The 17,118-nt window shown below is 38.5% G+C and overlaps 1 protein-coding gene across 4 annotated transcripts in view; it reads right to left on the bottom strand.

The window, feature by feature from the left end:
* The window catches only part of Klhl5 (kelch like family member 5), an 82,051-nt gene that overhangs the window by 25,242 nt on the left and 39,691 nt on the right, over positions 1-17,118 (bottom strand). For all 4 annotated transcript variants that reach the window (XM_017798194.2, XM_029563574.1, XM_008833226.3 and 1 more), the window contains 2 exons: positions 11,203-11,415; positions 1,504-1,690 (listed from right to left, as the gene is read on the bottom strand). In XM_017798194.2, the coding sequence (XP_017653683.1) occupies positions 1,504-1,690; positions 11,203-11,415 (400 nt within the window). The remainder of the gene's footprint in view (positions 1-1,503; positions 1,691-11,202; positions 11,416-17,118) is intronic.

Raw genomic sequence — 17,118 nt, 5'->3', positions numbered from 1 at the left:
TTGATTCCTCACTCTGACTTTGACGTTATACTCTTCCATTAAATAAACCAAATAATACCAAACAAATCAAATAAAAATTTCCTTCTATCAAATAAAAAGCTAATCTCTTTCTTTGCTAATGAATTTTCCAAAATATTTTTTCCTTTTGCATCTTAACTCGCTTCTTTTAGATTTAGTTTACTTAGTATGATATTGTTATAAAACTTTTGTTAATTTCAAACATATAACATATTAAAACACACACACACACACACACACACGCACACTCTTAAAGCTGTAGTGTGTATGCCTGCAGAGACCAGAAGATTCATTGGATCTCCTAGAGCTGGAGTTATAGGCAGTTGTGAGTGGCTCAACATGGGTACTGGGAACTGAACTCTGGTCATCTGGAAGAGTAACAAGCACTCTTAACCACAGCATCATCTCTCCAGTTCCCACAGTATGAATTAAAAAAAAAAAAAATCACGGCATTAATATTTTTTAATACTATGGTTGGTCAAGTTGTTTCGTAGACTGTCCCAGCTGGGTCTTTTCCCTCATGGTTCAGGCTCCATGGTTTGGCAAGGACGTGCTGCTGAACTGTGGACACTGTCTCCCATCGTAGCATACTCTGCTGTTTAGTCTCATCACTGGCAACATTAGCTTGGCTCATTGGTTAAGTGGTTTGTGTGTTTGTATCACTCTAAGGATATTATTTTACCTTCCGTAACAACCAAGTTGGGAGACTAAATATACTGTTCCCAAACTTTCACCCACTGGTCTCAGTGTCCACTGATGATTCTTGACTGCATTGGTCATTACAGGCTGAATGTCTCTTACCCAAAATGCTTGAGACCACAGGTGTTTCTGGTGGTGTTTTCCAGGTTTCTGAATATTTGCAGACTTTCCTAGTTGAGTGGCTCTAGTCCCGAAATAAAAACTTAAAGTGTCATGTTTTCTCCAAGACATGATTTTAGGACATTTTTGATTTCAGATTTTCAAATTAAGGATGCTTAGTCTGTATTTCGATGGCTTCCAAATTAATTTTTCTTTCTTTTTTGGGCAGTCCTGGGGCCTGAGCCTAGTATATCATGTATGTGAGTCAAACGCTCTCCCTCTGAGCTACAGTCCTGGCCCTGACCAAATGGTTAATGTTTCAACCCCATCTTTCTTTCTCCATTAGTTGGCACTCTACTGAAAGGAAGCACTTTCCCTTCCTTCTTTATTTGCATCACTGGGAGCTCATGGAAACTTAATAATTTAACGTTATGTTCACTGACTGTCATCACTTACTTTGATGCCCAAATTACACCAGACTCAGTGAAGTCCCCTAACAAGGAAACATCCCTGTCGTCACCATTCCTGAACATTGTTACTTTCAGGCAGTGGAATTATATACCAGGCTCATCTGTACTTTTCCTGTCCTTGCCCTGCAAGCAGTCATTTCCCTCAAGAGCTTTTTGGTCATACTTATTTAAATTACTCCGCCTCCTCTGTTCTTCCAAAGAAAAAATTATTCAGTACCTTTTGTTGAGTCCATTCCTCCAACTGCAAATAATGTGCCAACAGTTGACTTCCTGGGTTTTGTCCGAGGACTCTGTAACATGGGCCGTCTCTCTGGTAATAAATGATACTTCATTGCTTCCATAATGAGTTTCTGACATTCTATGTCATCCCGAAAAAGTGGATTATTTTCCAAGTCTGCTAGGAACTGGAAAGTAACAGTGAATATATATATACTGAGTGACTTGGAAAACAGTAGGCTAAAAAAGATGAAATGATACAAATTTCAAACAGAAATGACCTCAGTTAAAAACTTCAAGTCTGGGGCTGAAGAGATGGCTCAATGGTTAAAAGCACTGGCTGCTCCTGCAGAGAACCTGGGTTCAACTCCCAGCACCCCCATGGCAGCTAACAACCATCTGTTACTCTAGTTCCAGGGGATCTGATGCTCACTGCTGACCTCTGTGGGCACTGCAAGACATAGGTGCACTTACATACAAGCAGGCTATAATACACTCATACACATAAAATAAAAATAATAAAATATTTTTAAAAATCACTAAACAGGGCTGGGCATGGTGGCGCACACCTTTAATCCCAGCACTTGGGAGGCAGAGGCAGGCAGATCTTTGTGAGTTCAAGGCCAGCCTGGTCTACACAGTGAGTTCCAGGACAGCAGGAGCTACAGGGTAAAAAAAAAAAAAAAAAAAAAAAAAAAAAAAAAAAAAAAATCCCTAAACACATTTTAACACAACACAAACATAAAACATAGCATTACAAGATTTACATTTCAAATGTCATTGCAAAACAAGCACTAACAATCACAAATGATATCCTCTGAAATCTTAATGAGTTTATCCCAGGAAGACTGGAATACTGGAATACTGGTGTTTTCTAAATAATCTTTTTACTACTTTCCTTTAATTTCCTAAAACTAATCACTTTAAACTAGAAATAAGTACAATTAAAAAATAGTAACTATAACAGGGACCCAATTAGACTGTGTTTACTTGACTTTTAAAAAATTATTTATTTATATTTTTGTGTACAAGTGTTACATCTGCATGTATATAAGTGTACCTGTGTCATGCAATGCCTGTGGAGGATAGAAGAGGATCTTGGATCCCCTGGAACTGGAGTTACGGATGGTTGTTGGCTGCCATGTGGGTATCAGGATTTGAACCCGGGTCTTTTACTACAGCAGCTAGAGCAGCCAGTGCCATCACTCCCTATTTTTTAAGTCATTACTTTGTTCCACTGATTTGTCTATTTAGAGTATTTTATATTATTGATAGCCTCTTTTTTTGTTTGTATTGTTTTTGACATAGGGTCTCTCCTGTACCCCAGGCTGGCCTTGTACTCACTTTGTACCCCTGGATGGCCATGAACTCCTGATCATCCTGCTTCAGCCTCCCAAGTGTTGAGATACAGGTATCAGTCTCCAGAGCCAGCTTATTAATGCCTTTATAGCGCGCATCTGGTATCTGATAATGCAAATCTCCCCTCTTTAATTTTCATAGTTTTGATATTTTTGAGATTTTATTTTCCATATCAACTTAAGATAAATTCATCCAGTTCTCTTTCATTACCTTGATTCTCCTGGTCTCCTAATGTGAGTTGTGGTAAATTATTAATTTCAGAGAACACACATTTATGGTATTAGGCTTTCTGTTCAAGAGAACTTTCCTCTTCTATGACTTTCTTTACTGCCTTATGCCTTTCTTTTATTAAATATATCCCTACGTATTTTATTATTTTTATTGTCATTTTATTTTATTAAGCTTTAATTTTTGTTTTACTGGAGAGAAAAATCTACTATTGTACACTTGCTTTTTCATTAGTTAATTAATTAAATAGTTAACTAATTAATTATGTGTATGAGTGTATTGCCTGCATGGGTGTAAGTACACCCGTGTGTTGTGCAATGCCTGCAGAGTTCAGAAGAAAGCACTGGATCCTCTGGAACTGGGGTTATGGATGGTTGTTAGCTGCCATGTGGGTGCTGGGAATCAAACCTGGGTCCTCTGTAAGAGCAATCAATGCTCTTAACTGCTGGCCCATCTCTCCAGTCCCATACACTTGCTTTTTAACCTAGCACTTTACCGCACTCACTGACTATGCTATAGCTATTATGCATGCATTCATCATCAAATAGGAAAAGTTTCGATGTTTTTTTTCTGTGTGGGTGCTAATTAGTTTATACTTTTATCACATTGCCAAAACCTCCAATGCAACGGAGAATAATTAGGGTGAAGTGGAATTTCTCTGCTCCTGGCTGGAATTGATAAGACAATACTGTTTTACTTTCCGGTAATAGCTGCTATGGCCATTATTATATGGAGGCGGCCTCCTCCTTATTTTGCTTTAGAGTTTTAAATTAAGAATTGTTGCTAATTTTCCCCTAAAATATCTTTTATATATCTATGGATATGATCATTTAGCTTTTGCTCCTTTTAAGTTAGTGATGAAATGATTACCTTGATAGATTTCCTGGTAACAGTTCTTTCTTTTTTCTTAGAAAAAGACCTTCCTGGTCATAGTATGTTACCTTTTTTGATACACTGATGGGTATATTTGATAATCTACTTCTTTACAAGCCTATTAAAGCATCTTTTAACTATCATAATTAATCTAAGTAAGTGTTTTAAATAAATTTATAGTTATAAGTATTACCACAAAACTGTTTTAGACATTTCTATCACCTCAGTTAGATTCCACATACCCAGTTACTATTAATCACTATTTTTTTCTCTTTTTTGTTTTGAGACAGCATCTTCTTGTAGCCCCAGCTGGCCTGGAACTCACTATGTAGACCAGGCTGGCCTTGAACTCACAGAGATCTGCCTGCCTCTGCTTCCCAAATGCTGGGATTAAAGGTATATGCCACCACATCTGGCTTAATCATTATTTCTTTTTTAAAAACTATTTTATTTATTATTTTTATTTTATGTGTATGAGTGTATTTCCTGCATGTATGTGAGCGCACCTGTGTCATGCAATGCCGCTGAGGTCAGAAGAGGGCTTCAGATTCCCCTGGAACTGGAGTTAAGGATGGCTCGCAGCTGCCATATGGGTGCTGGGAATTGAACCCGGGTCCTCTGCAAGAGCAGTCAGTGCTCTTAACCGCTGAGCCATCTCTCCAGCCCCTTAATCACTATTTCTATCTTCTCACCTCCTGTGCACACATGAACACATTTCTACAGATCTACCTTTCCAGGACATTTCACATGAACAAAATCATTCATGCTTTCTTATGTCGTGCTTATTTCATTTGGCATAGTCTTTAGGTTTGTCATATGTAAAGGTACTAATTTCTCTTACTGCTGGATAATAGTCTGCTGACTGGCTGTTTCACTTTATCTATTCACCAACCAATGGGCACTTAGGTTGTTTCCCATATAGGGCTACTACAAATAAAGCTGCTAAGAAAGTTTTTGTTCAAGTCATCGCGTGGACATATTTTGATTTCCCTTGGGTAGATAACGAGGTAAAATGATCCTGAATTTTTTTTACTTATTATTTTTATTTTCTATGTATGAATGTATTGCCTGCATGTATGTAAGCGCACCTGTGTCATACATTGCTCTCAGAGGTCAGAAGAGGGCAGCGGATCCCCTGGAACTGGAGTTATGGATAGTTATTAGCCACTGTGGATGGAGTTATGGATAGTTATGGATGCTGGGATTCAAACTTGGGTCCTCTGCAAGAGCAGCCAGTGCTCTTAACCACTGAGGCATCTCTCCAGCCCCATTCTGAATTTTTAACAAACCACCAAACTGTTTTCCAAAGCAGCTGTACCACATTCATGTCCCCACCAGCACTGTGAGGGTTCTGTCTCTGCACATCAACAGCGATTCTTACTATTTTAGTCAATTGGGTTGGCATAAATCGGTTTTATTTTGCATTTTTTAAATGGCTAATAATGCTGAGACTATGTCCAGGCTTTGATAACTGAAGAGAACAAAAGTCTTGAACAAAAGTACTATAAAAAAAGCTTGTGGCCAGGTGTGGTGGCACACACCTTTGATCCCAGGATTTGGGAGGCAGAGGCAGGCGGATCTCTGCGAGTTCAAGGCCAGCCTGGTCTACACAGTGAGTTCTAGGATAGCTGGGGCTACAGGGAGACCCTGTCTCAAAAAGACCCCCCCCCCAAAAAAAGCTTGTGGCATTTGGGAAGCATGCAAGGCAAGCCAAAGGCAAAATAACTAATTAAGAAACAATCTTATGAACTAGACCATGCTTTTCCCCATGCCCACAAAAGACAGACTTGTCAAGGAAGCCATTTGTGAACATGCATTGAGTTGGCACATTTAATTAATGTTAATGTTTATCTTAATTCCATTAAAATCACTTTAGTGCTTTCTAAATTAATGTGAAATAAAACGTAGAAAGCAAAGTCTCAGGAGATTTTGTAGTAACTGCAGTTTGAAGCAAAAGATGTATTTCTTAGCATGATGATAACCTCTATAATTTACTTAAAATGAGATTATATTTAAGAAGTGAGATTAACAGAAAAATTATAAAGCAATTCATCCAAGAACATTAATCAAATAGTAATAAATATTAATACAAAGGTATTCATTATTCATTATGACTGACATAACTATAAAATATAAATTCTAATATACTCTTGTATTTTTGGTGAAGTGGAATGCCTTGTTTGCCATAAAAGAATGGCAAACCATTAAAATAAAAGCATTTGGAACAGAGAAACATTTTGTTGTAAATTTTTAATTAATTAAGTTTTACTTATTTTATTTTTATGTGTATGAGTGTTTTGTCTGAATGTAGATAAGTGTCCCATATGTATGCAATGCCTGAGGAGGCCAGAAGAAGGAATAAGATCCCCTAGAAGTGGAGTTAGAGATGGTTGTTAGCTGCCCTGTGGGTGCTGGGATCTGAACCTGGGTCCTCGGTAAGAACAGCAGGTGCTCTTAACTGCTGAGCCATCTCTCTAGCTCCCTATTTTGTCAATTTTTAATCTTCACTCTTGTACTTGCTTGCCATGACTTTTTCTTTAAAACCACCCCCTCAAAAGACGTGTAGAACAGGAATTTACATATTTTGTAAAACTGGATCAAATCTAAAAGGAGGCAGAGTATTGTAATTATACATACTATTTCTTCCATTATTAAAATGTCTATTCTCAGCAACACTATAATAAAATTAATATTTGGAAGTTGAATTCCTTGTAGTTATGATTTATAGTAACAAAAGCAAGGTAAAAGCTGGGCGAGATGGTACATGCCTTTAATCCCAGCACTCAGGAGGCAGAGACAGGATGATTGCTGTGAGACTGAGGCCAGCCTGGTCCACATAGTGACTTCCAGGAAGGCTGGGACTGTCAAAAAAAAAAAAAACCAAAAAAAACCCCCCAAAAAACCCCCAAACTAAAAACCAACCAACCAAACAAAAGAACTCACAAGTGTTCAGTCCCTAACTGGAACATCTATATTGTACTGGAACATCTATATTGTACTCTCTTCCCCCTAAGGCTCAGGGAAAATTGTGGAAGAGGAAGTGAAAAGATTATAAAGGCCAGAGGTTGGGGAGGACTCCTGAGAAACAGTATCTTTTGGGTGTGACCAGGGCCATTGCACTCAAGAACTCATGGCACCTGTGGTTGCCTGCACAAGACCTGTATGAATTCCATCCAGTCAACACTCTAGCACAGATGAGGGGGGACTCATGAGGCCCCACCCCTCTAGCTGAAGAGCTTTTGGCCAGGTGATGGCTGCTGTGGAGGGAGTCAGTTTTCTTCAGCAATGTGGCCCATAGTTGGCTGCCCATGCTCCAGTGATGGCCTTACACCCTTGCATATCACGACAGTATTAAGTGGATTCAGTGGCTTATTAAGAAAAAGAAAACATAAAGTTGGGAGGAGGATGTGTGTGCATGCATGCATGTGTGTGTGTCGCTGTTCCAGAGGAGTTGGAGGGTTGGAGGGAGGTAGTGTGTAGGAGGAAGTGTGGCCTGAAGAACCAGTGCATGCGCACTGCAAACATGCCAAAAACATCTGGCTGAGGCAAACCTGTGTTCTGCCAAAAGACATAGAGACAGCTGACATGAAAATGGCCTGATACAGAGCCAATGAGGAACAGACACGACCTATTAATGGCCTAATGGGACACCGGGAGGGGGGCTATAAGGGAGCCCCATATCCACAATAAACGAGTCTGCAGCTGCTCGCACTGCCTGCTTCTCACCTGACACCCAGAGTCTGTGTTGTGACTCCACGCCTGGAGGGCCCCAGGACACCCGCAACAGTAGTGGGGGGGTAGATATAGTCTAAATATATTGCATTGTATTCATGTATGAAGTTACCAAAGGTGTGGGGGAGGGAAACACCACAAGAAATGCTAAGTTTAATAATTCTGCAACTTAGTATTATCATTGTAGGGAAGGAAAACTCAGCTCAGAGAGGAGAAGTAACTTGACACTGTGCAAGGCAGTGTAGCCATGTCAATTACATTTACTCCTCCATTACTCCTCACCATGGAGAGGGGTTCTCAAATCTGAGGGCGATACAAATCACTTCAGGGTTTATTAAATCACAAGTGTCCAGGGTCCACTTATAGAGTTTCATATTCACAAGTTATGGGGTGAGGTACTGCCAGGTGCTGTTGATCCTGTGCTTTGAGAACCATTAGGCTAACCCACTCCTCCCTTCCTTATCTGTCATATCTGTAGCATCTGATGACATTTAGAATCTTCCTTTTTTTAAGAGAGAGAGTCTCCTTTTAGCCCCAACTGGCTGGACTAGATTTCACAGAAAAATGCCCGCCCCTGACTCCTGAGTGCTAGGATTAAAAGGAGTGCGCCACCACACCTAGCTTGGGATCAATTTTTAATGACATGCCAGTCATGTATCGAAGTGTGGAATGGTGCTGAATGCCAGTGCCTCCTGGGGCTCCACCCTGCAGTCTTACACTCCCGTGACACTGTTGTTCTCTTACCATCAGTTTCAACATGCAGGTAAGTTGCTTCCCCCCTTTTTTCCCCCTTAAGAGTCTGAGGATTAAAGGTGCCAAGAAGTTTTGGGAAAATGACTCTGCCTCTCTTTCCTAGTCCATAAGCTAGCTCTTCTCCACGTTATTTGTCTCAAATGACAGCACCTTCACTAAGCTTATTCTACAAACCAGAATCACCCTAGGCCCCTCTTCTGGCTCAGTCATTTTATATATAGATACATCAGTTTCTGGTAATTTCTTTCTGGCACTGCTCATCAGTGTCTACTTCACGTGGCTGAACTCTGACAGCCTTCCTAATTGGTTTCTAGCTTTGACCCCCGATCCGTTCTCTGCAGCATAGTTATAGTTATCATCCCCAAAATAGAATTATGGAGCAAGGTGCTGATCATGTGGTGCTTCAAGACATTCACTCCAGTTCTCTGCCATTGCAAATTTGGGGGAATATTCTTAATATTTTCATCTACCTATCACAACCCAATTCCAATTATATTATATAACCACACCTAGTTTCTAATCTGTTTCCTCCTTAATTTCCCTACACCCAGCAGTTTTACTCATGGTATGTTTTATAGGTAAAATGGTTTGTGGAAAAGGCGCTGTATTTCAGTGCAGATCTTAGCTCTGCTCTCATGAGCTCTATGTTAGCCAGGTAGCTAAGCCAAACAGAAGTGGAGTTCAGAAGGACAAGAGTTGATGCAATACTTTGTGATTCTGATCCCAAGCTAGATTTTTTGGCCTGTTACTTCATTTGTAGCACAGGTATTGGGCTAAATGATTTCTACAGTACCTCTCAAAGCTAAGAACTTATCTTCTGATCCCCAAGTTCCCAGTAACAGGAATTGTAAAGGTCTGTGAGAGTCATGCAAATATCGATTTCACAAGTGCTCTTCAAACTGCAGAACTGAAATAAATCTCCAGGTTATTTAGCTGTGCAGGCTCTACTCAAAGCCTAACAAGATTCCCTATTTTATTTTCTTTCATTTAGAGAAGAATAAAAAAGAAAATCTGGTAGGAAGAAGTAAAATTCTAAGTCCCCTCTTTAAATAAGATTTTCAGAGAAAAATTTTATGTTATTTGTTCTGAACTGCCATCGATTCATGCTGTTTCACTTCTGTGTATTTGTACAATATTCTACTTGAAAAGAGGGAGGTCTTTGGCATAAACCTCAGCACTGACTTCTGTCTTTGTTAAGGTAAAATGCAAACAGTAACTTTCACTCACAGTAGCCAAAAACGATGCACTATCTTCAAGATTAATATGAACAAGGTAACATTTGTGGCACTGGAAGTAACAAGAAAAAGAAAAGAAAGTCTGGCCTTAAACAGTAAGAGCTCTTTCTCTCTGATTTCAAGGTCCCATTCTCAATTCAATTTGGCCTTGAGATTGGCAACAAAAAACACTGGGGAAATTTCTACACCTTCCAGTGAAAATCGTGAAAAGGGGAAACTGCAAATAAGTATGTTATGACTGACAGCTCTGAGTGCAGTGACTAGACATCTCTTCATCCAATGATGGTATTATTTATAGCACAGTTGATTTCACAGAATGCATTTCTGATTCTCATCATAGTCCTGAGACAGTCAGAAAAGATGCATCTCTACTTGATCAGAACTGATGTCTTCTCTACTTGCAGATGGAGAAAAGTGGGGTGTGACTGGCAAGTCACATGTCACAGAGTTTCAGAATTTCAGAGCTGGAACTCTTATCATAATTACTAATGTATATATCCCAGAACTCAGTAGTTAGTGGATACTTAATACATGTGACAAATAAATTAATCTAAAATTTCTGACTTTTAGAGGGACAAGACATCTGCTGTTAGTTAATGCATTCTAGACACACTAGCGAAGCTACACTAATGACATTTCTATAGTATGGTAGTCTAAAGAGATTTGTATAATGAGAAAACCAGTTGGCTGATCAAGGTGGATGGGGTAATGTCACAGGATCCTACCTCAAGTGCTACAAGCAATCAATAGATGTTGAGGGAAGGGGAATCAGTTTTTCTCCAGGGACTAGATCCCTGAGAGGTTACCTAATCCCAAATGGACAGCTCTAAACAAAGGTACACATGAGTTCCACTAAATGGACTCAGTGTATCATATATATTTATAAATGCATAGATATATACAGCACAATAATCAAAGAAGAGAAAAGAAACTGAGAGGGAATGGGAGACATGGGAGAAGCTGGTGGGGAACTGGAGGGGATGGAAATAATGTAAAGATAATCCTCATGTATAAAAGTCTAAAAATATTTTTTAATTAAAAAAAAAGTGCTTGCTGCTCTTGCAGAGGACCTGGGTTTGGTTCCCAGTGCCCATATGGCAGCTCACAAATACCTATAACACCAGTTCCAGGGGATCCAATGCCCTATGCTGGCTTCCTGAGGCTTCTGCATGCACATAATGAACATAAAACTCATAGTTACACAGACATACACAAAAATTTAAAAAATCTTAAAGAAATAAGTAAATGAATGAAATTTATGGCTCCTAAAGTCCATTGTTTCCTTTACTACTAAGTTTCCTTTAACTGATAGGACAGAATTACAGTTGACTCATATAAAATTACTAGTGAGTGTTGCTTAATAGATGCAACTTAGAAAGCTAGACCTCTGGATTAAAAACACAGCAGAGTTTTGCTAGTTTACTATCTTTTTACCTATGCATTCCCTAGGAATATACGTAAAAAGTACTTTGATGGAAAAGGCAAAGGGAAAGACCTATAAACAAGTGTCTACTGATTACCTGTGGGGCAAGAAGAGGTAGCCTAATATAAGCCAAGAGTTTGCTGAGATCTTTCCGCCTCTGTTCCAAATCGTGACGGACCCAAGTAAGAAGTGCATTCAGTATTGTCTCCTCATTAGGGATGTTCATGTCATCACTGGCCAAGAGCTTTGCAATTTCACTGGCTGGGAGCAACACAAACTCTTGGTTTCTGATTACCTCCATGAAATGTTCCTAGCAGGAAAAAAAGGCAAATAAATAATATTTTAGCCATCACAGTTTATATGAGAGAAGCTAAAATTTTTTTTTGTATTGTGTCCAAGCATAAATTATACTTTAGAAACACTGCTATTACTACCTGCTAGGAAAGAAATAGTGCAAAGAAACATTTAAATTGCAACTGTTTATTAAACATATATAAGTAGAAACAAAGTGTTGCCTCACTACATTTTTTAAAAGTGGATCTGTAACATTTATTTATTGCTTTGGCCAAGTTAGGGAATATCTTGGCAAGGCTCTTGAAGGTAGATGGGAAAAAATGAATTAGACACTGAGAAAGGTTAACAACAGAAGTTAGTTAGGATTTATGGTTGTTGAGGAATTTACACAACTGTGAAGCCAGGTAGAGTGTGAGCTTCTACTTTTTTCTCTTATCCAGAATTTCCCTCCAGGATGGCCAGATTTCCTAAGACTATTCTAGACCAGGCTTCCTATATCTTGTCAAGGCAGAGTATTTGTCTTTAAGGTTATTCTAAAACTTGGTGAGATCAGTAATCTAAAACTAGATTTTAAATTTGTGTTCCTTTTGTTTAGACAGAGTCTATCAGTATAGTCCAGGCTAGCTTTGAATGTGAAAGTCTCCTATCTTTACCTTTGAGTGCTGTGACTACAGGTGTGTGCCACCATGCTTAGCTCAAAAATTATTTTTGTTCTGAGCTCCCCAACCCCATCTCTCCTCCTAGCAGGACTGGCACATTTCTTATCTTGGCACCTCAGACCTCTGGACTGACCTCTTGGCCCAGACTCTCCACTGCTTCCTGATCCTTTGCATCCATACCAAACCAATTCCTCCCTCTAGTCCTTGGGGGCCCTTGGGGCCTCTTCCCAGCCCCACCTCCCTTTGCATCTCTGGTGGCCCAGCCCCCCAGCTTCCTGGGGCCAGCATCTTTTCTGGAGGGAGCCAGCTCTTAGGAGAAACCCTGAGAGCATATCATCCTCATCTGACTTGGGCCTCTGTGGGAACTCCTGAGCAGGAAAACGAAATCAATTTGGCCCCTTCAATATGAAATAAAAAGAGAATTTGAAACTTAGACCAAACAGCTTTTCATGCCCAACAAGTAAATCACAAAGGCACACAAAGTTTATAAAAAGGAGCAGACCTAAACTCAACAAAGGAAAGCTTAAGTCTCACATAAGAATCAGAAACTATAAAAGAAATCCACATGTCAAAGTCACAGCAAAAAGAAAAACAACATGAAAAACCCAAATAATATATCTCCATCAAGTACCAACAACCCTGTAGAGGAGTACAATGAGAACACCCTAGGGATAACACAGGACATGGAATTCAAAAGAACAATTATAAACATGATAAAATAATTCAGTGAATTTAAAGAACACACAAAGAAATCAAAGAACTGAAAGAAGATAGGGATTAAACTGCTAAATGAATTGAGAAAAGGGTCAGAAATATTGAAGAATAATCAAGCTGAAATGAAGAAGGAAGTGAAACACTCAATAAGCCAATTAGAAGTGACAGGAGAAAGCCTCACCAACAGGATGAATGAAATGGAAAACAGAATACCAAGACTGGAAGATAAAGTGGATGAATTAGACCACTCAAGCAAATATTATGAAAAATTTAAGAAAACACAAGAATGGAATATGCAGGAATTGTGTGTGACACCATAAAAAGGATAATGGTATGGACCAGATCTTCAACAGGATTGTAGAAGATTTCCAATCAGAATTACAGCTGACTTTTCAGTGCAAACTATGAAAGCCAGAAGAGCCTGGACCAAAATATTCCCCGTTCTAAATGACCACAGATGCCAACCCAGATTACTCCAGACAAAATGTCTATTATAGTTGAAGGGAAAGAAAAATCTTCCATGAAATAAATAAGCTGAAAGAATTCATGTTCACAAAACCAGCCCTTCAGAGAATTCTTGAAGTGATACAAAGAGCTGAAGAAAGGAACAACTATACCCAAGGGGTTACGCAAAGAAACTTAATGAAGGTATTAACTGTGGAAATGCACAGCTATACCAAGAATGTGAACAGAGATAAAAATGACACGATTCAATGCACATATTTCATTAATAACTTTAAATATCAATGGACTAAACTCCCCAGTCAAAAGACACAGGCTAGTTGAATGCATTAAGAAACAAAACCCATTTTTTTGTTGTCTGCAATAAACTCATCTCACTTTCAAGGACAGGCACTACCTTAAGGTGAAAGGATGGAAAAAAAAATACCAAGCAAATGGTACTAAGATAAAAGCAGGTGTTGCAATTCTAGTATCTGACAAAATAGACATTAAACTAAAACTAATCATAAGAGATAAAGAGGGCCACTTCAATCTGATCAAAGGAACAACTGATGAAAACGATATATTTATAATCATGAACATATATTCACCAAGCTCTGGCACAGTCAACTTCATAAAAACAGTACTACAGGACTTTAAGACTCAGATTAATCCCAACTCATTAAGAGTTGGGGACTTCAATACCCCACTGTTGCCATTAGATAGGTCAACAGAACAGAGAATTAACAGAGAGACATCTGAATTAAACAATACCATACATCAAATGGGCCTAACAGGCATCTACCGAATATTCCACCCAAGCACCAAAGAATATACTTTCTATTTAGCGCTCCAAGGAACTTTCTCCAAAAACGACCATATACTGGGACAGAAAACAAACCTCAACAAATACAAAAAGATTGAAATAATTTCATGCATTCTATCAGACCACAATGCAATAAAGCTTAAAATAAACACCAGAAGAAACCCTAGTAACTACATGAACACATGGAGATTAAACAACACACTCCTGAATGATGAACAGGTCAAAGGAGAATTAAGAAAGAAATAAAAGTATTCCTGGAACTAAAAGAAAAGGAAAATACAACACAACAAAACCTCTGGGACATGCTGAAAGCAGTCCTTAGAGGGAAGTTTATAGCTCTAAGCACCTTCATTAAAAAAAATCAGAAAGAACACAAATAAATGACTTAACATTACAACTCGAGACACTTGAAAAGCAACAACAAATGAAACCCAAACCCAGCAGAAAAGAAGAAATAACAAAAATCAGAGCAGAAATTAATGAAATAGAAACAAAGAAAACAATACAAAGAATCAAAGACTCTAAGAGCTGGTTCTTTGAAAAGATAAACCAGATTGACAGACCCCCAGCCCAGTTAACCAAAGGAAAGAAAGAGCACCTCCAAATCAACAAAATCAGAGATGAAGGGGGAAACATCACAACAGACACCAAAAAGATCCAGAATATTATAAGGGACTACTTTAAAAACCAATACACTACCAAATTTGAAAACCTAAAAGAAATGGACAGGTATCTAAAAGCATGGGAACCACTAAAACTAAACAAGAAGAAATCAACAACTTAAACAGACCCATAACATGTAAGGAAATTGAAGAAGTAATGCAAAACCTCCTGATTAAAAAAAGCCCAGGCCCAGATGGATTCACAGCAGAATTCCACCAAACATTTAAAGAAGATATACATCCAATACTACTTAATTTATTCAAAAAAGATAGAAACAGAAGGAGAACTTCCAAATACCTTCTATGAAGCCAGTTATCAGTCTCATACTGAAACCAGGTAAAGACACAACCAATAAAGAAAACTACAGCCCACATCCTTAATGAACATACATGCAAAAATTCTCGACAAATACTTGCAAACTGCATACAGACACACATCAAAAGAGATCATCCACCAAGATCAAGTTGGCTTTATTCCAGAGATACAGGAATAGTTCAATTATATACATGTCAATAAACATCATAAATCATATAAATGGACTCAAAGACAAGAACCACATGGTATGAGCTCAAAGACAAGAACCACATGGTCATCTCAATAGATGCAGAGAAGGCCTTTGACAAAATTCAACATACATTTATGTTCAATGTCCTAGAGGCAACTGGACTGAAGGGAACATACTTCAACATAATTAAAGCCATATATAACAAACCCACAGCCAACGTCATTCTAAATGGAGAAAAACTGGAAGCATTCCCATTAAAATCAGGAACCAGACAAGGCTGTCCACTATCTCCATTCCTTTTTAACATAGTGCTTAAAACTCTTGCAAGAGCAATAAGACAAGATAAGAAAATTAAAGGAGTAATAATTGGAAAAGAAGAGATCAAATTATCCTTTTTTGCAGATGATATGATATTATATCTAAGGGACGCCAAAAATTCTACCTGAAAACTCCTAGAAATTATTAACACGTTCAGTAAAGTGGCAGGTTACAAAATTAACCTACAAAAGTCTATAGCCTTTCTATATACCAATAACAAGCAATCAGAGAAAGAGCACATGGAAACACTCCCATTCACAATAGCTGCAAAAAAAAAAAAGAAAAAAGAAAAAAAAGAAAAAATCTCGGAATAAACCTGACCAAAGAAATTAAAGAGCGCTACAATGAAAATTTAAATCTTTAAAGAAAGGGATTGAAGAAGACATCAGAAGATGGAGGGACCTCCCATGCTCATGGACTGGAAGAATTAATATTGTGAAAATGACCATCCTACCAAGAGCCATTTATAGACTCAATACAATGCCAATCAAAACCCCCATTATATTCTTCACAGAATTGGAAAAAAACATTTTAAAATTCACATAGAAGCACAAAAGACCTCAGATAGCCAAAGCAACTCTGAGCACTAAGAGCAATCCTGGGGGGATTACTATACCAGATTTTAAACTATATTACAGAGCTATAGTCATAAAAACAACATGGTGCAGGCACAAAAATAGACCAATAGATCAATGGAACAAAATTGAAGAACCAAATAAGAGTACATGCAATTTCAGCCACCTGATATGTGACAAAGGTGCCAAGAACACACAATAGAGGAAAGACAGCATCTTCAACAAATGGTGCTGGCAAAACTGGATCTCTACCTGTAGAAGCATGAAACAATGCTATCTTTCACCTTGCACAAAAGTCAACTCCAAATGGATCAAAGACCTTAATGTGAAGTCTGAAACTCTGAAACTGTTAGAAGAAAACATTGGCAATAACCTACAAGATACAGGTGGACATCAATTGCTCAGGAAACAAGGCCAAGAATCATCTAATGGGACTTCATTCAACTAAAAAGTTTCTGTACAACAAAAGAGAAAACCCAGAGAATGGGAGAAAATCTTCACCAGCAACACATCTGACAGAGGTTTAACATCCAGAATATATAATGAACTCAAAAAACAAAGAATTAAGAAAGGAAGTAACCCAAAAGATGGGATTGGGGATTTAGCTCAGTGGTACAGTGCTTGCCTAGCAAGTGCAAGAAGCATCTTAAAAGGTGTTCAACATCATTAGTAGTTAGGGAAATGCAAATTAAAACCACTTTAAGATTTCATCCTACCCCAGTCAGTCTGGCTAAGATCAAGAGAACAAATGATACCAAATGTTGGAGGGGATGTGGGGAGAGGGGAACGCTCATCCACTGCTGGTGGGATTGCAAATTAGTTCAACCCCTATGGAAAGCAGTGTGGAGAACTCTTAAAAAACTGCAAATGAACCTACCATTTGACCCAGTTATACTGCTCCTTGGCATATACCCAAAGAACTCATTGCAGACACTTGTATATCCATGTTTGTTGCTGCTCTTTTCACAATAGCTAAGAGCTGGAAGTCCATCAACTGATGAGTGGATAATGAAAATGT

Source organism: Nannospalax galili, unplaced genomic scaffold (assembly GCF_000622305.1).
Source record: "Nannospalax galili isolate Female #2095 unplaced genomic scaffold, S.galili_v1.0 scaffold236, whole genome shotgun sequence".
Lineage (NCBI taxonomy): Eukaryota > Metazoa > Chordata > Mammalia > Rodentia > Spalacidae > Nannospalax > Nannospalax galili.
The sequence above is the reverse complement of the archived record's forward strand: the minus strand, read 5'-3'. Positions and strand labels throughout refer to the sequence as shown.